Genomic DNA, 22,270 nt, shown 5'->3' with positions numbered 1-22,270 from the left:
CTACTCTGATAGCTTTTTGAATTCTCCCTATCATAGGACTTATCGTACTTGATTATAATTTCTTCTTCAGTCATCTTTCTTGTTGATTGAGAATAATGTTTTATAACTCCTTTGTGGGAGATATATGTGAAGTCACATCTCCTAACAATGTTAATTTAAGACATAATTAGAAATGCAGACTTATGCACAATTAGGTTTATTGAATTTTTAACCAAATCTATTTTTTGAAACATACTATGCATATTGAAAAATGCATGAGTTCTAAGTGTAGAGATTAATGAATTTTCACACCGTGCAATTACCACCAAATCAGGAAAAGCCATCACCCCAGAAGTCTCTTCATATTCCCTGCCAGTCACTACCTTTGCCCATCTTCTCAAAGGTAAGCAAATATCCTGACTTCTAATGAAACAGATCAGTTTTGAACACTTTAACCTTGAACTTTTTTTTTAAATTTTTATTTATTTATTTATGGCTGTGTTGGGTCTTCATTTCTGTGTGAGGGCTTTCTCCAGTTGTGGCAAGCGGGGGCCACTCTTCATTGCAGTGTGCGGGCCTCTCACTATCGCGGCCTCTCTTGTTGCAGAGCACAGGCTCCAGACACGCAGGCTCAGTAGTTGTGGCTCATGGGCCTAGTTGCTCCGCAGCATGTGGGATCTTTCCAGACCAGGGCTCGAACCCGTGTCCCCTGCATTGGCAGGCAGATTCTCAATCACTGTGCCACCAGGGAAGCCCTTAACCTTGAACTTTTAAAACAGTACAGCATGTACTCTTTTGTGTCTAGCTTGAAAAACATGTGCATGTAAAATTCACTCTTATTGTGTGTAGCAGTAGAATATTCATATTATTTACTGTATGATATTCTATTATATTAAAAATACCATAGTGAATTTATCTAAGCCACTATTGATGGGCATTTGGGTTGATTCCAAGTCTGAGTTATATGAACAATGCTAACATTGGTACTTGCTAACTTGGTACACCTATGCACACATTTTTCGATCACACATACCCATGAGTAAAATTGCTTATTCACAGGATATGCAAATCTTCATCTTCAAGGCTTCTATAGACTGTTAAGATTTTTTTATAGGCAGTTCATAGGAGAAGAATATATGCATCGTAATCATGCAAAGAGATGCTCAGGATATTTAGTAGTCAGGGAAATAAAAATAAAGCTCTTCACACCTGGTTAGACAGGCTAAACTTTGTATCTATATAACTTTAAGTTCAGATGGGAAGATGGAAGCCATCAGGTGCTGGAAGAAGAAAAATTGGAGCCACCATTTTAAACTGGTGTCACTTTCTTTTGTTTATTGCTATACCTTCAACCACAGGTATAAGACAATATAAGTTATATACTATAACTTAATAAACTTCCACACTGAATATATACCCCAGGAAAGTTCTCCCAGAGGTGCATAAAAAGGCATGTAAAAAGATGTTTGTTTTCAAATTGTTTTTAGTGAGGAGATTTTAAGAGAGAATGGCAATGAAGGAATGAAATGTAATAAAGGCAGCTAGAGGAATAAACTAAACTTACATAGAACAACATGGACAGATTAGAACAAATAATATTAATTGAAAGAACTGAGAAACAATAAAATATGCAGTGAAGTATAATTTATGTAAATAAAACCAAATATAACAATACTATTTATTGTTCATACAACAACATGTGTAAATAAAACAAAGAAGAGGAACTGAAGTGACAGTGAATGCATGGCAGGATACGGAATTGGAGTTAAATGGAAAAAACATAATACAATATATAAATAAATACATAAATAAATAAATGATAAGTATGAGAGACATTGTGCTCAGGCAGTACTTAGTGTGTGCCACAAATTGCAGAATATTATTGATCATATCAACCTGATCCTGTGCTCCTGACGTGTGAACATTTAGAAATAAAGTGTTACAGAAATAATACTCAGAGAAGGAGGTACTGGCTATTCCCTGAAAGTACAAGTGTAGATGAATTTCTTCCTCTTTGGTGATGGCCTGTTCCCCACCCAGATGTTTTCACAAACTCACACTTGTAAACACAACATTGTCAAAAGCTTATTATTCTCTTGTAATATTAGAATATTCAAATATTGCAATATTAGAATATTGTTTTCTTATAATATTAGAATATATGTAATTATCATTATTATTATATCAATCAAGTAATATGAAAATTATTTATAGAAATGCACTAAAACACTGAAAACTTAAAAATTTGTTTTTCATTCAATAATCCATTCTATATATATATATATATATATGTACTGAGTTCTTATTACATACAAGGTCTTATGCTACTCTATGAAGATGAAAAGAAACATACTTCAGCCTGGTAGAACACTTTGAGCTGTAATCTTTATGGTAGATGCAAATGTAGAGAGGCTATTTCCCTTGGCAGCCATGCTCATCTCAGCTCACCACTGCGATTCCAGCCACCTAAGCTGGTGTCTTTCTTCTTCAGTGAACTAAACAAAACAAATTCAGCAATCTAACCTAAACATAACTCTCATCTTTAACTCAAATGTGGTCCAGAAGCTGTAAGTATTCGTAAGGGTTGTTAAACACCATATTTTATCATTTCTAGTACACCCAGTGATTTTTTCCATGTTAATATCTCTGAAAATGGAATGTATCTTGCAATTTATGGCACCTCTTAATTGCTGTCAGTCAGAAGACAATAATGACTTAGTTGTCACTGCCTGCGCATATGTGACTTTGGTCATAGCTGTTTATATTGGCATTACTTCAGTTGAGTTAGGAGTATTTTGGGGATAACACATGTTGAGTTTAATTGCTTTTTAAATGTCTTATGATTCATCATTAAAACCAAAAATATTTTATGTACAGAAATTTATGGAAATAGAGCATCTGGACATATAGGGATAACATTTTTTATTCCTGTTGGCCAGATCAGAAAATTTCATTTGCTTAAAATTCTTGTCAGCAAGAGTCTTTATTTTATTCTATGTATAACATACTACCCCCAAAACTTAGTGGCCTGAAACGTCAAATATTTGTTATCTCATGCAGTTTCTGAGGGTCATGAACCTGGGAGCATTTCTGTTGGGTAGCTCTTGCTCAGTGTCTTTCAAAGACTGCAATTACGCTTTTAGCCAAGACTGTAGTCATGTGAAAGCTTGACTGGGACTGGCATGTGCTTGCAAGATGGCTCACTCACATGGCTGTTGGTAGGGACCTCAGTTTCTCACTGTGTGGGCATCTTCATAGGGCTGCCTGAATGCTTCCACAACATGGCAGTTAGCATTTCCCAGAACAACTGATCTGAGAAGGAGAGAGAGACAGACAGACAGACAGACAGACCAAAATGGAAACCATGGAAACCACATTGGCTTTTTATGACCTAGTTTCCAAAGTCCTGCACTGTCACTTCTGCTTTATTCTGTTCACTAGAAATGAGTCATTAAGTCCAGCACAACCTAAGAGGAGAATTAGTTTCTACCTCCTGAAGGGAGAACTATCAAAGAATTTATGGACATATTTTTTAAATATCTCTAATAACTGTCCATTAATGCCTGATAAGATTGAGAAAGTACTGGCAGAATGAGCATCAGAAGCTTGAAATAAATACTGAAGCATTCTTTTAAGAAATGATGCATATACCAATACCACCAAAGAATAGTATTTTGTGGCAAAACACAAATATCATTTACTGAGTTTAAGATTGATTTAGAAGAGTCATATTCTGAACGTGGAAATATTTAGGATTATATTACACAATTGATTTTGTACATAGTTTCCTTCTTGTCTATGCATAAGAATCACAAGTCATAAAATTTTTGTGTAAATATTTCCATAAATATAAAATAAAATTCTACATGATAAACAAATGTTGTATTATAATTTAATTAGGAGTATTTTTTCTTTCTTAATAGTAGAATTAATGGCCTTTTAGATCCAAAGGGATTTGGTAAATGTCTGTGGTAGACTGCATCGTTTGGCTCCAATTCGTCAGTATTCCCTATATCCACACCCTTTGCTGGTAACTATAAGGTGCCCACCCATATACGTGAATGACCTGCCCTTCTCCTTGGCTCTGGGTTTTATAATGTGACTTGATTTGGTTAATAGGATATTAGCAGTCATGAGGCAAGAGAAGGCTTGAAAGTGTACCTGCACGTTTCCATTTGCTTCCTTGTACCTCTGCCACTGTCATGACAACATGCCAGAATTAGCCTGTTGGAAGATGAGAGAAAAATGGAGCAGATCCAAGTTGCCCTAAAGGTCCCAACTAAAGGCAGCCTCTAACATTTGACAGTCAGACTGCTCTCAAGCGAGTGAGAAAGCCCAGTTCACATTAGCAAAGCCACATTTCTGATCTACTGCTGAGCCTGATGTGTGAGCAATTAATGTTTATTGTTACATGTCACTGAGGTTTTGTGGTTGTGTTTCTGCAGCATTATTGTGGTGATAAATAACTAATATAGTTCACTTAAAATGGTGTATGTGTTTTCACCACTTTAATATAGTATGCCCCTTCCCATTGATTAATTGGCATGATAATCTATGTGGATAAGATTTTCCACTGAAGTTCTGATGTCCCTTGAAAACTTGTACTATGTCTGGATATACACATCATTCTTTCTTAGAAATAATGAAAAAAGTGTAGACAAACTGTTTGACAGTGGTTTCCCCTCACCCTTCATCATTGAAAATGTTATACATTTAAATGTAGTAAAAGGAAGATTTCAGAGCCAACAGACCCTTTTCCTTATTCTTTTACTTTCTGCTATTGCATTCAGTTCAAGTAAATCAGCTCTACCTGACCAAGGATAGGTGACTTTGAGTTGACTGTGAATGCTAAGCTCTGTTCTAGATATAAACAGACAGCTATGCAATCACCTGAATTAAGATTTTTAGAAGCCCTAAATGCTAATTTGCATATATCTGGTGAAAAGTCATGGGGTGGGAGAGGAAATTTAAGATTTTGGGGGAATATATTAATACTATATGCCAGGCATTTTAACTCTATCATCTTTTTAACTCATAGAATTTTAGGAAGAATAAGTGGAGTAGAGAATGTTTTTGTCTGTCCAATACTCTCCTTCTGTTATTAGCACCTGATATTTATTTTAGGGGAATCATCCCTTTCCACTCCATGTGGCCCTGGTGGAATTTCTATTACAGTGCTCTTGCCACCTTCCAATTATTCAGAAGGACAGGCAGGAGGCCAATGATGGTCCCTGATGGCCAACCTCCCGGGCATAATATGAGTCTTTAATGAGATTTGGTATCTGTATTAGGTCAGAAAAAGAGTCCCTATTTCTTTGGGACCACCAGCCAGCAGAATGTAGGCTTGGAACGGTCAGCACCCGTGATTCCTGTCACAAGGAGATAGCCTGCCTAAAAATGAAACGTGTGCACAGAGAGAACTAGAATCAGTGGATGGAGAGACAGTCTGCTGAGAACATTACTTAAGCCTTTAAATCCTGCCCTTATATCTCGCAGATGGCATTATTTGAGCCAATAAATTCCTTGTTTTTCTTAAGCTTATTTGAGTTGAGTATCTGTCCTTTGCAACTGAAAGGATTCTGAATGATTGAAAAGTGTTATCCTCACTATATGGGAAAGGAAATTATCTTCCAAATGTCACATTACTTGCCCAAGGTCTCACAAGGTATCTCACAAGGTAATAACAGAGTTAGAACATGATCACAGATTTGTCCAATGCCCATGATCTTTGCATAACTGCATTTTAAAAGTTTTTAAAATGTATATGCAGTAAAACTCACCCTTTTGTTGTACAGTTGTATGAGTTTTGACCAATAGATTTGCATCACTGCCACCAGTTTTGCACCCCCAAGACTTCCTCATGCTGTCCCTTTGTAGTCAAACCCTCCTTTTTTTTTTTTTTTTTTTTTTGCGGTACGTGGGCCTCTCACTGTTGTGGCCTCTCCCGTTGCGGAGCACAGGCTCTGGACCGCAGGCTCAGCAGCCATGGCTCACGGGCCCAGCCACTCTGCGGCATGTGGGATCTTCCCGGATCGGGGCACGAACCCGCGTCCCCTGCATCAGCAGGCGGACTCTCAACCACTGCGCCACCAGGGAAGCCCCCTCCTCCTACTCTTAATGCTTGATAACCACTGACTTGTTCTCTGTCCCTAGAGTTTTGTCTTTTCCAGAATGTCATATAAATGGAATCACACAGCCTTTCAAATCTGGCTTCTTTTCATTTAGCCTAATGCATTTGAAATCCATCCATACTGTTATATGTTATCAACATAAATGTTTTATGAAAGCATGCTTAGAGCAGCTTTTCAATCATATCCTCATTAGTGTGAGTGGGGCATATACAGGTTTTAAAAAGATGAAAAGAATGTATACTGGGTTGAATAATATTCTACCAAGATTTATATCCAGCTGGAATCTATTTGGAAATAAGGTCTTTGCAGATGTAATCAAGTTAAGATGATGTCAGACTGGATTAGGGTGGGCCCTAATCCAATGACTCGTGCTCTTATGAGAAGAGAGAAATTTAGACACAAAGATACAAAGGGAGAATGTCACATGACAATAGAAGCAGAGATTGGAGACATGCAGCTGCAAACCAAGAAACACCAAGAATTGCCTGCAACCACAAGAAGCTACAAGAGAGGCATGGAACAGACAGACTGTCCCTCAGAGAACCAACCTTGCTGACACCTTGATTTCTGACTTCCAGCTTCCAGAACTGTAAGAGATAGATTTCTGTTATTGGAAGCACTCAGTTTGCGGTTATTTGTTGTGGCAGCCTTACGAAACTAATACAAGAAGGTATGAAGGTATAGGGGATTGCTTTTAGGGCAGCTTCCATCAAGCAAAAGAGCCCGACTGAGGAGATAGGATAGATGAAGACCAAGTTCTTTCACTTTACAGTTTTGACTTAGGATGAGCCTGACTGAATTCTAGAGCCAAACTGTAATAGCATCACGGGTACTGGTATATTTCCCCAAGCATCAAATCTATTACTAGTAACTGAAAGTGAAACCTGTTTTTAAAATATGATAAACAATGTACAAACCTAATTTTGGCCTCCTCATCAACTAATTTTGAAGTCAACTCATTCAAAACCGCCATGTTTCCATTGTGAAGGAAAAAAAATATTCAAGTTGGGGAGGGGGCACCTTTCATCAATCTTTTTATTAAGCATCTCCAGAAGATTATAGACTCAGGAAATTAGGTATTAAAATTTAATTAACTTTCCAAGTTACTTGAAGAAAAAAGAAAGAAAAAAGTAAAATCCACATTCCTCTAGAGAAAAAAATCTTCTGAAGTGCATTTCAGTCTGCTGCTTGGATTTTAGACACAAACAAATTAGAGGATATTTTTAATAGACAGAAAGTATATAGCCTTTTGATACTTAAGACGTAGAAGCAAAAGAGAGCAAATGAACAAATTAGCATTTTAGACAAACCAAGAGAATGGATTTTTTTCTAAGAGATATTTAAATTATGTATCCATGATGTTAATATTGTTGATTAAGTTTAAAACATCAGTTAATCTACCTTGTAATAATGATGAAAATCTGTGATTCTCAAACCTGGCTCCTTTTCAGACACTCCTGAACAACCTAGAAATATCCCTATGTCTCACTGCCCAGATTCTGGTTTGGTAAGTCTGAACTAACACCTAAGGAATCTATTTATTTTTTCAAATTCTCCAGGTCATCCTGATGGACGACCAGGTTTGAGAACAACTAACATAGAAAATGCTCTCACAGAAAGAAGCTTTGATCTCCCAAAGCCTGGGGAATTAGAGATGGGGTCAATCCAAGGTCAAATACCAAAAGCAAAATATTAGAATGGAAGTAATATAATCCTTAAGGTCAAGAAACAGAGGCAGGGTCTAAAAGGGAAACCAGGATGCAGGGTGGAAGCAAGCTTCATGAAACAGGAAAGGAGGTCAGAATGCCAATGAGAAATCACAATCAGAACACAGGGGAGGATTGTAAGCCAGAAACACAGGAAGCTCTGGCATTTAGAATTTGGGGCTCAGTCTGGCTCAGGACTCAGAGAAAGCTTTACCTGAACCAGATTCCTGTCTGTAGAGTTATGCTTTTATGTAAATTCCTCTATTAAGAGTATCAGTTCATTCAGGGTTTATCTAGTCTCTTATTTTTTCAGCATCTAGCAGCTTGCTTTAGTGTCCAGCATTAGACTGAGTGATATGCATTGACCTCTCCATAAACTGAAGTTATCTCCCAGGCGAGAGTATTTCACTGTAATAATGCCTGTGTGTGTCTATGTGTGTAGCTCTATGTTTGTTTGTATATTTTTTGTAGAATGCTTCAAACATTGAACTGTTGTTTAACATGTAATATTTTTTTCCCATGCTATTAAACTTTTAATGAAAACCCTCTAAAAACGAATTTTCAACTTCAGGTAAATTGAAAGGACAATTGTTATTTCTTGGGTAACAGTAAGACATTTATTTCTTTATAATTTGTTTTCATTCATAAAAAGGACAAAGCACAGTCCTATACTACTCCATTGAAAAAATGATAAAAAATAACTAAAAAAATCAATTCAATATTTATCAGTATCAAATAAAACTACTATCACCTTTCCTTGAAATACAAAGAAACAACATATGTATCTATATCTATATAAAGTTTAATTAAGAATCTTGCGTCTTAAAGCAGATGATACATTAGTTAGTTTGACAACAGTTTAAAACTGATGGTCCCAGTCAAATTTGTACACTTGTATGAGGAAATGAAAGGCTTGAGTTATCAGTGTATGAGAGATTTTAATCTACCTTATCTCTGCCACAAAGTTAAAATTAAACAAACAACCTCCAAAGTCTGTTTTCTTTTTACCTTTCAGAACCATTTCATGCAAAACCAGTTTTGCTCTTTATTACCATACATTAGAAAATAAAAGGCAAGCATGCATTTGGCAAAAGATTTAGTTGTTGACTATATAAAAATGCCCAACATGGGTCACATTGCAAAAGGAAAACCCCAAAGTGTAACAATGAAGACACAAACATGTGTACAGAAGGCTCACAGAGTATTCGTTTCCCTAAAGTATGAAGAGATTTTTTTTTCAAATAATTAAATATTTTATGAAATCTGGTAACGATCTCAAGACTGTTGACATACTTCCACTGGAGAATCATCCCTTTCACTTATTTTTAAAAAGTTTCATTTTATAACAAAGAGTTAAATGTAAACTAATGAAATATTTATTGGTATTTTCATAATGAAAACTCTAAACATTTATACATAGATATATAGTACAAAAATTATACAAATTAAAGAAAGGGGGGTAAAATAGTAATAGATCTATTTTGCTTCCTGTAAATATTTTTTTTATGAACCTATAAGGTATCCTTTCTAAAAAGATAAATTCTATCTCTAATTAGCTAGCAAGGTTGTGCTAATAAAATAGGATTATACCTCTTGAAGCATCAGACATTGCACTATTTCATAAGCCAGCTAATCCTTTATTACTTGATTTCTTTCACATCCATACTCAAACACATTTCCGTGCACACCATGGAGAATGAAGAAATGTGCATCTTCCTTTTCACAACTTATAAAAACCTAAAGCACCAACACTTGGGAGACCACTGGACAGACACGTTATTTGTCTCCTCCTGGCCTTCCAGTTTTGCATACTCTTCAAAGTACCATTAGCAACATCTTGATTTGGTATTCATAGCCAGTTTTCGGTATTGCATTGAAGCAGGAAATGAGTTTAAAACTAAATTAAAAAAAAATAGGGAATACTGTAGTTTTTCGAGCTACAGGTGATTTCTTGATTCCATACCTTTAATAAAGAGAGGTTTTACTTAGAATGAAGCACAAAAACAAAGTCACTAGAATATTAGATAATTCTGATATTCACTTAACTGTCATTTATTCCTAGCTGTGTAAAGACTGTCACATCTCAATTAAAAAATGGAAGCACTCTACTTCTCAAAATTCATCAGTTCACGTATGAATAAATACAGCAACATGATGATATTCTAACACAAGAGCTGTGATTTTTTGAGGTTTGAGATTGATGATAAGAAAAACATAAAATAATGTCAGAGTAGAATACAAAAGTAAAAAAAAAACTTCATGTAGTATATTAATTTTATTATTAAAAAACTAACTTAAAAGTATTACTGATTCTGAAGACCAAATATTTAGAAAATTACTTACTTCCAAAACAAGAATACTGAAAGTAAGTTCTAGAATTTGGTTTTCAATATTCAAAATCATCCAACTCATTCAGTAGCATGTTTTGGTATTGGAAATTATGTTAAATGCTTTAGTTATACTTTTTTCTTAAAGAAAACTCAAAATGCCATGAGTGATAGGGGCCATTCAAAAATATGCAGGACCCAAAACAGAGAGGATAGTACAAGAGACTGTATTACTCTTACATTTACCACATACGATCAACGTTTCAACCTCTATTATATTTCACAACTTGTTATTAAATTTAAAGCACCTGTGTATGGTGATTTTTACTTTCACTCTACAGCCTATGGTATTGAATTGAACACTGTAAATTGTCCCATTGGATTAAATCATGCAACTGTCACAGAATTAGGTTAAGTGGTTTATAAGGCATATTGGAACGAGTTAAAAATCATTTTATATCCATTTAAAAGTTTATTCTTTTGGATGAAGGGGTTCCTGAATGCCTCAGTCATAACATATGCTGTAAATCAGTTGGATAGTTTGTTAAAGTATAATTTATTTGGCTTAGGATGGAGTTGCAGGACTTGGAAGGAATTGTAGTCATCACAGAGATGGAGGGTGTCCTCTGAGCTGGGCTGGGAGCAGCAGTTGTCATGCCACATTCAGAATTCCAAGTACACAAGGATGCCAAGGACAGGAAGCAGGAAGCCAAGAAGACATGGTGATAGGATGGATGCACCTATAATGTAAACCAAAAAAGTGCATATTATTTCATTGATAACAGTCACTGTTGCTCATTTACCCTGCTTTGGGTATTATGTAACCATGAAACTCAAGTGGTTCCTTTAAAAAAATACTAGCTTCACTTAGTCTTAAGCGACTTAAGAAAAACAAAAATGTTTGATCAAGGATTTTGTGTGTGAGACTGTGTGGACTATTTATACCAAAAGTTCATATAAATCATTTAAGATAATAAGATCACAAATGTTTCTGTTTTTCCTGTGATCCAGCAGTCCCAAACTCCTACCAGAAGGCACTAGGTCAGGAAACATGTATAAATAAGTGAAAAATCGTAAGTAAGCTGTGAAAAAATAAGATAAAGAGATGCAGAAAAAATGCTAATAATGTTACATGGGGCAATGACATCATAGGTATACTGGAAGGTCCTACATGATTTCATATCCTAATGGTTTTAAAACATTTAGGGGCTTATACGCAATGATTTTAGAAATGTATTTTTGATAATAATAAATAACCTATTCAAATTTTTATCTAAAGAACAATTACCCTGAGAGATGTTATGTAAATGAAGAATAAAAATGATGTAATATTCTACAGACTTAAACTACCTCTTGAATGCCACCTAGAAGGGCTCTTCCTGTGGTCAGGTAAGTTTATGGGTCCAAGTGCAGCTTCACTGGAATTCTTGAGAAAGGGCTGAAAAGTGGGACCAAGAAGGTACACTCTTCCTTTCAACTCTCCACAATTATTAGGTGCTCTCTTCAATGAGCAAAAAATACAGTCAACAGCTTGTAAATATAATAAATTTGTGTCCATTTTTGGAAGTTTATTCTCTAAATTGAAACTTTAAACCATTGTTATCTACTATATCAACAGTTGCCTAAATAAAACTTTCTTTGGAATATTCCTCTTAAGTTTAGGAAGACTCAAGGCCATTTCTCTCAAATTTGGTCATTGAAAGCACAGTCATACTCCCTGTAAGGTGGAAGATGATTGTGTCTACCTGCATTCCACTATTGCCCTGTTAGCAGCATTCAGTGCTGCATGGAAAATATAAGAGAGAAAACATTATCAGACACTGATAAAGGGGTTCTTAGAAATGAGCAGGACAGCGAAGGTAAAAGTGAGGGCAGAACAGCAAGCACTATATAAACAGCCCTCGAGTAGCTGCTTATAGCCTCTTTATGATAATGCATAATGGCATTATCGGTAGCAATGATGATACAAATAATGACCATGATAATTGCTGTTCTACAGCAGCTACAGCTACAGTTCACCACACTGGTCATTTATATGTATTATGACATTTATACAATAGATTATGATGGCAGATCTTATTTTCCTGACTTTATAGATTATGTAACTCAGACTCAGGTAAAATGACTTGTTCAAGGCCAGTGGCCAGTAGAAGGCAGAGCCAGGATTAGATCTCAGATTGGCCTGGCTCCAAAGCCCATGTTCTTTCTACCTCTCTGCCACTTTCTACAGATAACTTTGGAAAGGTACCAGTGCTAGAAAAGCATTAGGACATTACATCTTGCATTTAAAGTGTCAAGGCAAGGGCACAGGAGGAAAACAAATGACTTATGGGAAAGCAGAGCACCTAAGCTGTTTCAAAGTGTCTTTATTCTTGCAGCATTTTTTCCTTCTATTTTTCTACACAGATATTTTAAAACTATGCCACAGCCCACATATTATTTTATTCAATAAGATGACCAATAATAAACCTTAATCACACAGAAAAACATTAGCTTTCAATGTTTGACCTAATTTAAATGATCTTTCCTGAAGAACTTCGTCTGAGAATGACTGCAGGGTCTCTGCAACACTGTGTCTTTGACCATGAATTACATCAGTGATGGGTACACATTCATGTATTTGCCTGAATATGTGGGTTGGCTAAGTACAAACTGTGGCCAAGGAAAGAAAGTTAGTCAATTGTGGATGCCATTTTGAAGTTTTAGTGTTAGTATGAAAACCAAACACAATTTCATAATTTGAGGCTTCAACATCAGGATATTTGATTTATTTAAAATAAACTCTTCATGTTTATGTGTGTTATATTTAATTTCTCTAATGGCTCAAGCTTATGTAACTGTGGTCTTCATCTTCAATTCTCTTCCACATTGCAAACACAAATTAGAGACCTGCCTGAATTACTATTTTAAAGTCATTTTAAATGTGGGAGCCCTATTCTTGAGGGGTTTTAAACATATATTGGTTTTCCATCTAACAAAATGTATATCAAGCATAATTTCAGTACTTAACATGGTATGTAGTAAACGTATATTTTTCTTTTCACATAGCTACTGAATATCAAACATGAAAAAGTCATCAGTCTGGTTAATTACTTTTGCCTATAAGAACAAATGTAAGGCCAATTTAGAATACTATGTCTCTTCCATTGGATTTCTTGACTTTTTTTAACCTAAACTGCCCAGATTTATTTTTCCCTCAGGAAGGATTCCCCTAGAGGGAGTTATATATTGAGAAGAGAAATTTAATTAAAAGTTAAGCAGTGCTTAACAATCTCTCCAGGTTTTATGCTAAATAGACAGCCACTCTAGTCAGTTTTTAATACAAATCTCTTTTCTGATGCTTAAGTTTAGATACCATGGTCCAATCCAAATTGCTAATGTTTACTATTAATACTTGGAATTTTCTCCTTGTGGTGTCATGTTTATGATCACACCTGTTAATATCTCTAGATTTTGAACAACTTCAGGACAGGGAATATATCCAAATCATATTTTCAGCTGTGTTGTCTAATACCAAGCCCAGCATATAGTGAGTTCTTGAACCATAAAGTTATAATATGAATAATTCTTCCAGTTAAAAGCCCTGAACCTTTTCTGATTGCAGAACACAAGGTGGGAGAGAAAGTGAAGGGGTAGGACACGGGGGTTTAAAGAAGACAAAGGCAACCACTGTGACATGCATCTCTTATCAGAGAGATGATATTAAAAATCTGCAGTATCAGAAAGGCCTTATTTTACTGCTCAGGCCGAGGGGTTCTCTAACTTTTCTTGATAGGATGTTACTTTGGATTCCTTCAAAGCCTTATAACCCTGGGCTGAGGGAAGAAAGCGTTTTGATAAGATGATTGATTCCCATGCCTAGGGATATGTTTCATATATATTAGGTGTGTTAGGTACACGTCAGTGGGTGTTTGCTGTTGAAATTTGTCGAATTCAATAAAACTCCTGCTGGGATAGCAGCAAGTTTAGAGAAACATAAGAGTAAAAGTCTGTTTGGGATTGAGAGTAAAAAATCAGCTCAGAGGGAAAAAGAGCAAAGTCACCTGCGTTTATTCAGGTTAGTAGTATGACAGACACAGATAATCCCAGCTTGAACTTAAATGGAGACACTGCCAGGGTCATGCAGCAGCTGGCAAAGGCACAAATGACCCCTTCATTGAGTGGCTAGTGCTGTGTTACCAGTGCTACTCCATACCTGCTTTACACTTCCCATCTTTTACTAGGAACACCCAATTGCTAAACTACTCTCCCCTTGAGACGGCTCCCAACCCTAGTTAATTCCTGATACTCCTGCCCTCATCTTAGAAACAGCAACTGATCCAAAACTGATTGCTTCTTCCCTTAGACCTTCCTCTGGATTCTTCAGTAAGAACTCAAACCTTACATAAGATGTTCCTCCTTCTCACTCGAGAGGTGTTCCACAACTGCTCTGGGGTACGTTTCCTTGTTACATCCAGTCAATTACAGGTAGTCCGACTATCTGTCAGACTACAGCTTTGTAACTGGTCCTTGGTTGTTTAGATTTTGAGAACAAACAGGCAAATATGAGGGTCTGTAAGCAGGTCACTGTCTTAGCAGGAGATGTAAGGGGATAGTGAATAGTGTAATGGGGCTCTAGAGCCAGGCAAAGAAAGCAAGAGTCCAAATACTGCCTCTGCCTTTTATTGGCTAGGTCATCTTGAGCATGTTCCTTAATATTTTTATGCCCTAGTTCCTTCAAGTATAAAACAGGGGTAATATATCTCATAGCTTTATTGTGAGTATGGAGAAGATGTATATCAATGGTTCTTATATATATTTTAGCAGCATAACCTTTCTTCAGAAACAATCATATGTGGAAGCCCATTTACTCAACAAGCAGGGAGAGGGGATGCTTTATTTAAAGATGGGCTGGGCCTGGGGCAGGAGACCACAGATTTGTTGCCTCCTTTACGTTCATGCTTGTACCTGTACTCCCCCAAGCCCATGACTCCAGGCAATGTGTAGGGCTCTGCTTATCACAGTTTGAAAACAGCTGCTTTATGTAGAGCACTTCAAAAAGTGCATAGCTGGTAGAAAACTTCTGTAAATGATAGTGATTCATACTACACTTGATGTTGTTCATCTCTTTATACAGTCCTACACTGTATTTTTTGAAAAGTAGTTGGATAAAAACAAAGCAAAACAATAGATAAAGCAGGTGTCCCCTGCAGACAACTTACATTTGAGACCTGTATGTCTATTTACTGTTCCCTAGTCACACATTGTGTCCTTTTAGATCACAAACATTCCTGAAATGTCCTTTCACCTATCAACACAGGGCATATTGGACTTTTCTGTAGTAGTCTAGCTCAAGTTGATCTCCTCTGTGACATGGTAGTCTGGGATCTTTGGTTTTAAGTAGCTGGAGCTCAACTGAAGAAAAAGCTGATTTTGCATTGCTTTGGGACAACTAGAGCTAGTTAACTGAATACCTGTGTCTGCTACATTTCTGACTTTCATGTCTTCTTCCTTTGCAGATTGTCTCACATTCTCAAACTGACTTCTCAAGGTAGACAAGAGAGTCAAGTTCACAATCATACATTCTCAAGATCAAAGAGATGATATTTTTTTACACCAATTCCAGTGAGAAAACTCTCAAGGAAAGATTCTTATTTGCAAAGTCTGAGTCATATACGTACTTTCAGACCAATACTGTGGCTGAATTAGTGCATTTGTGTGATTGAACTAGCTGGGAACAGGTTCCCATCCCTCAACCAATCACTGTGGCCAAGGAGGAGGGTCGCTTAAGAAGACATCAACACTTTCTGATCTCAGGTATTGATTACGAGCTTTGTTTTTGGAGTTAGCCTGACCCGTTGGCAATTCTGGGTCTATCATTTACTGGCTGTGTACCCTTTGGAAAATTATTTGTGTCCATTTACCCATTAGATTGTTGTGAGGTTTAAGTGAGAAAATGGCACTTAGTTTCTTAAATTTTGTGGCAGAAATGGGTGAAAACAAAAGTTAAAGGAGGAAGAGCTGTTTTTTATTTTCAGATACTGACATATAACTTAATGTATGAATGAATTTTCTGACCAAGAAAATTTTAAAAAAATTCATGTACTCTAATTTTCTTGCAGGACTTAACACTTAAAGGATGTGAAACCATTGAGGCAAAAACAAATACTTCAAAATTTGTCTTGACTACTGGGATTTTACAGAATGTCTGAGACAAAACAATTATAGATTCGTTATTGGTTAATTCATTTCTGGAATTTCTATCTTATATGTCTCTCCTCCCTTTCATATTTTCTTTTTCATGATTCCCCCCCACCCTTTTCCTGATTCCCACCCGATTTTTTACCCTTGACTAGAAACTGGTATAGAATTTGGAATAAAACTTCTGTAACTCAGTGAGGTTAATGTTAAAATTTTCATTGGGCCATATATCAGAATTTTTATTTTTATAAATTGTCTAATGCTTATTAAGAATTAAAAGATGTATCTCTTTAAAAAGTTAGTTGGCTCTGCTTCAAATAGGTCTCTTGGGGAAAATGCTGTTACAGTTTTCAATTTTAAATCCATTATTATAAGCATAACTACCTGCCTTTGACAAAATGGAGTTATGGATATTTACCCCAATCGGTTTTAAGAGTTTCTGGAAAAGAAAACAAAAGAGAAATCAGAAAATAAGATGGATTTTTTCTTTGAGATACAGAAGACTTTTTATATTTGATGATTTTTTTGGCCTTTGATATCTATTATATTATAGTGTCTATGTGTATCAGCTTGCTTATTCTGTGTTTGAGAATTTTATCTCCTTATGCTTCTTTGAGATAGCAAAATACTAAGCTATGTGAAGAAGAAGAAGAAAAAAAGATAATTTAAGACCTATTTGCAGTTCTGTCAATAGCTAGTTGTGTAACTTTGGGCAAAAGAGAATATTTGGACTCAAAATATGGCTCTGAGGCTGGTGTGATCTTTGGTCATTTTACTTGTCAAGGCTGTGGATTTTTCCTTCTGTAAAATGATAGGGTTCAATATTATAACTCCTTAGGTTCCTAGCACTGCCATTAGTCTATGATTCTATGCAAACCATAATGTGTTCAAGAATATCAAGTATTGAGCCTAAAATTTGCAAAGATATTTGTTATATTTCCCCTTATTTATGATAAAGTTGATATGTGTTTATATATATACATTAAAAGCTTGATCATATAAGTGACAGTGGCTATGATGTTTTTTTTCAAACTGGTGAAACCCACTAATCTTGCTGCTCCTACTTACTTGGCAATTATAAACACATATGTCAAACAAAATAACTTTTGGTTTTTTTTGGCAAGGGTGTATGGTTTGCTGACAGCTTATCCTGGCAGTCATATATTTTCCTTACTCTGGTCCTTTCCCTATCAGGAAATGTGAGATTACAAGGATGCATTTCTTCTTTGAGAAAGGATCAAGTATCTCCATTAGAGTGATGACCAATTATTTGCTGGGAAATATAAACCTAACTTCTAACAGTCCATTCACTAACAAACACATTCTAAATAACCTAATTTTGATATAATTGGGGGGCAAGATGGGAGTATAATTCTGAGGACTTTTAAAACTGGTTTACCTACTTTTTTAGAAATGCAAGGTAAGATTTTCACAAAAGCTTGAGACTTGGCATTAGAAAGAATTCTACTTGAATACTGTTGCCCTCACTTGAGTGTGTGACCTCCGCGAGGTACTTAACCTCTCAGAGCCTCCATTTCCTTATCTGGAAAATGGGGAGTACAATATTTTCACAGCAGGGTATTTGCGATAATTAAACGAAAAAAAAGTTAAAAATACAGAGCAAATGCCATTTGATAATTGTGAATCTGAAATATGAAATTTAGTGTGTTCATTTAAAAATTATTATATAGTGAATATGAGAATACCCTAAGCATGGGATGAGACATAAGAGACTCAGTACTCTCTCCTATTCTATAAAATGTTCAACATACATATAATGCATTTCATGGGTTTAATTTTTTCCTCAACTTATACAAAATCTTTAACAAATAACACTCAAGTTCCTTATTCACAAACAACCAGAGCCAGCTTATTAGATCATCTTTGCATTTGGTATTGGAAATAGCTGTTTGGCAGAATATGCTTACTTGGGTAGCCCTGGTTTTGTGGAATGCATCAAACTAGGACTGGGATCAGTTTTTCTCAACATCAATAAAATTTAGAGAGCCTGGGGACTTTCAGATGCTCATTCTATTTTGCAATATTCATAAAAACAAATATTAAATTATTCCCTCCACTGCCCCAGCCTTGCCTTTCCCCAATCAGTTTTTGAGGCAAAGCAATAACAAGTAGAGCCAGAGAAAAAGTTTAATAATTTGTGTGTGCTCCATGCCAAGGCTAATGGTTCCTCTTTAGTGCTAGGCTTGAGGGCCCAGTTGAACACATCTATGACTAAGACTTCCTAGACAACTTCAGGAGCTACAGACACATACCCTACCAGGTTTACTTAAGAAGAAGTACTGCTCCCTGAACCTCTCCTACATCCCCCATAGACATACTTGCTTCTTCTATAGTTTTGTCACTTTACATTTTTAGGAGAAAAAACTGGTGTTTTGCAGTACTGACAATGAAGAGTAGGAGTAAAACTAGCTGGACATGACAGTCAATTTTCCTTAAACTTATCAGTGTATGTAATCAAAAGAAAGCTAAACAAAGGGAAGCAGGCAGGTATGTCTTCTTACAAAGCCCACCGAATTTTTCGTAGCTGTTCTTTTACATAAATTTGAGTAAAGGATATTTTGCTGAGTTTAATACTAATGCTCAAGGTCATGATGGGCACAATGTTTGCTTGTAGGTGAGACCATAGAACTAAAAAGGCTTAGTCTATCATGCTCCTGGATGTCATGACTATTTATTCATGGAGGGTCTATTTTGTTCAGGCATCCCTAAAATTATAGGAGAGATGACATATTTTTAGCAGACACATACTTGCATGCCTATTTCTAGTACCAATATTTGTGGGACAAATCATTCCCCAGTTCTAGGAAAGGATAGATATTTTGCCTTTTAAATTTGCTTAGAACAGCAGGCTTTTCAAGAGATGAGAGGATGGGATGACACAGAAAAGCCCCTGTTAAGCTTTGGCATTGTGAGCCCCAAAGTGGCAACTATATCCAGTTTCATGTGACTCTTGTGGGACAGAACTAGCAGCCATCATTCACCCAGCTGGCCTTCCTGGGGGTGGTTTCCAATTCACAAGTCAGGTTTTATCAAAGTATAGATGCAGATTAATTTCAATTTAAGTATTACCTCTGCTTTTCTTTTAAATCAAATCTTCTTCTGTGAGGAAAACTCCAAAAATTTAAATGTACAGATAGCTATGATATAAGAATAATAAGAAGATTTCTTTAAATAATTTATTCATAAGTTTTCTGGACAGTCTGGTCTACAGCATGTCCTCAACAAATATTTGTTTGATGGATTATTATTATTTTTTAATTTATTAAGTGCCTATTCTGTCCAGGGAACTTTTGTAACATGTTATTTTGTTTAATTCTTATAATACAGTTGAAGTATGTCTCATTATCTTCATTTGCAGATTAAAGGTCTAAGAGTCAGATTTGCTGACCTAGCACAAGGCAAAATTGGTTATTGAACTAAAACCTGGTTCTAAGCCCAGTGCTACTTTCTCTACCCCAAAGATGCTTCATGAATCCTTCTTAATATGGCCAGACAATGCAGTGGTCCAACTTTCCTTAATGTAATGAGTTGAGAGTTGGATTTTATTACCAATATATAAATATCCCCATGTCACAACAGCCAAGGATCCTAGCCCCTCACTGGTTTCATGTGGTGGTTCAGAGTCACAAATACCTGGGAAGCTTTCCCAGGGCAAACCAGAGCAGAAGTCCCATTTGATTTTTCTTGATTCATCTTTGCTTTGGGGCTATGATAAATGAATGACTCACCTGTTTGAGGTGGTATTTTGTTATTTAAGATTTTCGTCCCTAATATAATCCTGAACTCATTTGTTTGTCAGACCTCGGGGCCTTACTGTAGGCCCCCTACTTACTGTAGGATTCAGTGTCATCCATCTATCAGCAAGGATTAATTGGTGCTTCTCTGTTTTTCCACATGCACATGAAGTTCTTATAAAAAACAGTCTGATTTCATTGAATCTTCACAACTATTAAGAGGATCAAAATCAACTGAATCTTGTTTTTATACTTTCACAGAAGAAACAATTTCTCAGCTATTTTCACAATAGTCTGAAACATGTAAGGAGGTACTGGCTGAAATCAACACTAATTACTCCAAAGGATTTCTAAGGGTTTGTGCTTATTCAGTAGAAGATATAAAATAATTTCAATCACTTTGGATGGCATCTACATGGAATTTTTGTTATTTTTATATATTTTTCAGAATTCTTTTTTTTCCAGAAGGCTCATTCTTAGTCATGTTTTCATGGTGCTAAACCCTGAAATTTTAAGTTCTTTCCAAATTCTTTTTAGGTTAAAAAAAAGTGGGGAAAAAAGAAGGTTGACTTTCATTACGTCTGTAAGGAGTTTATTTTAAAAACTCAATAGAGTAGTTACTCCTTGCTAACCAACAGGAATTCTGGGGAATGCTTTAAGAAACCATTTTGTTTATACTGAACAAATCAAATTCTCTCACTCTGAGTGGAAATTGAAATTCTTTTGTCAACATCTATATTTCTAACCAGTAATACCAGTCTTCTGCCAGTCATTTCATTATAAAATTTTGGGAGTCATTATTGACTATCTCTCCATAAGACTTGTGCCTTGTGTCTCCATGACTCGTGAGAGTGTGTTTTATACAGAGGGACTTTTGGATGTTGATTGATGATGATATACTAATATGCTTAAAAATAACATAATTAGTTTTCAAGATATTGAAAGAAATATAAAATCTAGAAAGAAGTTTGAGACCAATGATTTGCTTTGACATTTATTTCACCTGGACTGTCCTACCTCTTGTTTCCCTTCCCTGGCTTTTCCATATTAGGTTCTTCAGAGTTTGTCAGAGCACCACTTCTCTTGCCCTCTACACCATCTGTTCCATCCTTATTCTTATAGCATTTTCCCATCCTTCTAAATTACTTAGCTCAGTTAATGATTGCCATGCAATCAGAATGTTAAACATAGAGTCATTTTCAAAGTGCTTTTTCCTCTCACTTGCAATACACTGTCTTGGTCACCAAGTACAGTTGATTCCGTCTCCAACATCGCTCTAGAATCTCTCTGCTCCACTTTCTCTCCTGTCTCTGCCACAGTGATCCAGGACCTCATCACCTCTTACTTAATCACAAGAAAAGTAAAAAGATGAAAAAACCAAAACCCACAAATCCAATCTGCCCCCTTTTCACAGTCTGTAATAACCTATACTCCAATTATACTACCTCTCTCTCCTTTTTGAATCCTGCATTAGAGACTCACTGAATGTGATGCCATTTTTACATATTCTCAGAGTCAACACTTGTTTCCTCAAACTCATATGCCCTATTACCCCCTTTTATGCCTAGAAAATGCTCATTGATCTTAAAAGAGTCATCAAAATATCATTCTTTTAGGTAACTGTGCATGAATTTAATGACTTCCTCCTCAGTGCTTGCTTGTAAAACACTTAATACATTGTGCTGCCAATTATTTTTTCACCTGTCTTATTTATCTGTGACTTTATGGTTCCTTAAGAACAGAGACCATGTTCTTATTCATCTTCCAACTTCCAGGGACCAAGTCCTACCTAAGACCTGTGGTGCTCAGTACATTTTTGTTGAATGAGTTGAACTAATGGTCCTGCTTCGGACCCCCCTCTGCTGTCATTCTACCCATGATCTCTCTTTCTCTAGGCATGTGTGAGAAGGACCATTCCTGAGAAAATGTGGTGCAATGAATTTTTTTCCCTATCAAATCTCCACTTCTTTGTAGACTCAAAATCAAGCAATCATCCCTTTTAACCAACATCCAGTAGAGTGCTCAAGATGTAAATATGAACAAACAAGGCTCTTCACTGATAGTCCATATTCTGAGGATGACTGTTAGCCAGAGGTTATTTTATAATTTGGATCAAAAGGAAATAGAATTCACTGAGAGAAATTAGCTGCACGCCAAAACTTTGCTATTTTTTCCTCTTGTGAGAGTTCTGC

The 22,270-nt window shown here is 36.0% G+C and overlaps 1 protein-coding gene across 2 annotated transcripts in view; it reads right to left on the bottom strand.

Annotated features, from left to right (window-relative positions):
* Nucleotides 1–10,242: 10,242 nt before the first annotated feature.
* The window catches only part of CNTN1 (contactin 1), a gene marked incomplete at its 5' end in the record, with an annotated part of 162,667 nt that continues 150,639 nt past the window's right edge, over nucleotides 10,243–22,270 (bottom strand). For both annotated transcript variants that reach the window (XM_082849223.1, XM_082849224.1), the window contains one exon: nucleotides 10,243–10,883. In XM_082849223.1, coding sequence (XP_082705349.1) covers nucleotides 10,807–10,883 — 77 coding nt within the window. In that variant the 3' untranslated portion in view covers nucleotides 10,243–10,806. The remainder of the gene's footprint in view (nucleotides 10,884–22,270) is intronic.

The sequence above is a fragment of the Leucopleurus acutus genome (assembly GCF_964270905.1).
Source record: "Leucopleurus acutus genome assembly, chromosome: 11".
Classification (NCBI taxonomy): Eukaryota; Metazoa; Chordata; class Mammalia; order Artiodactyla; family Delphinidae; genus Leucopleurus; species Leucopleurus acutus.
Note: the sequence above shows the minus strand (reverse complement) of the source record. Positions and strands in the feature narration are given on the sequence as shown.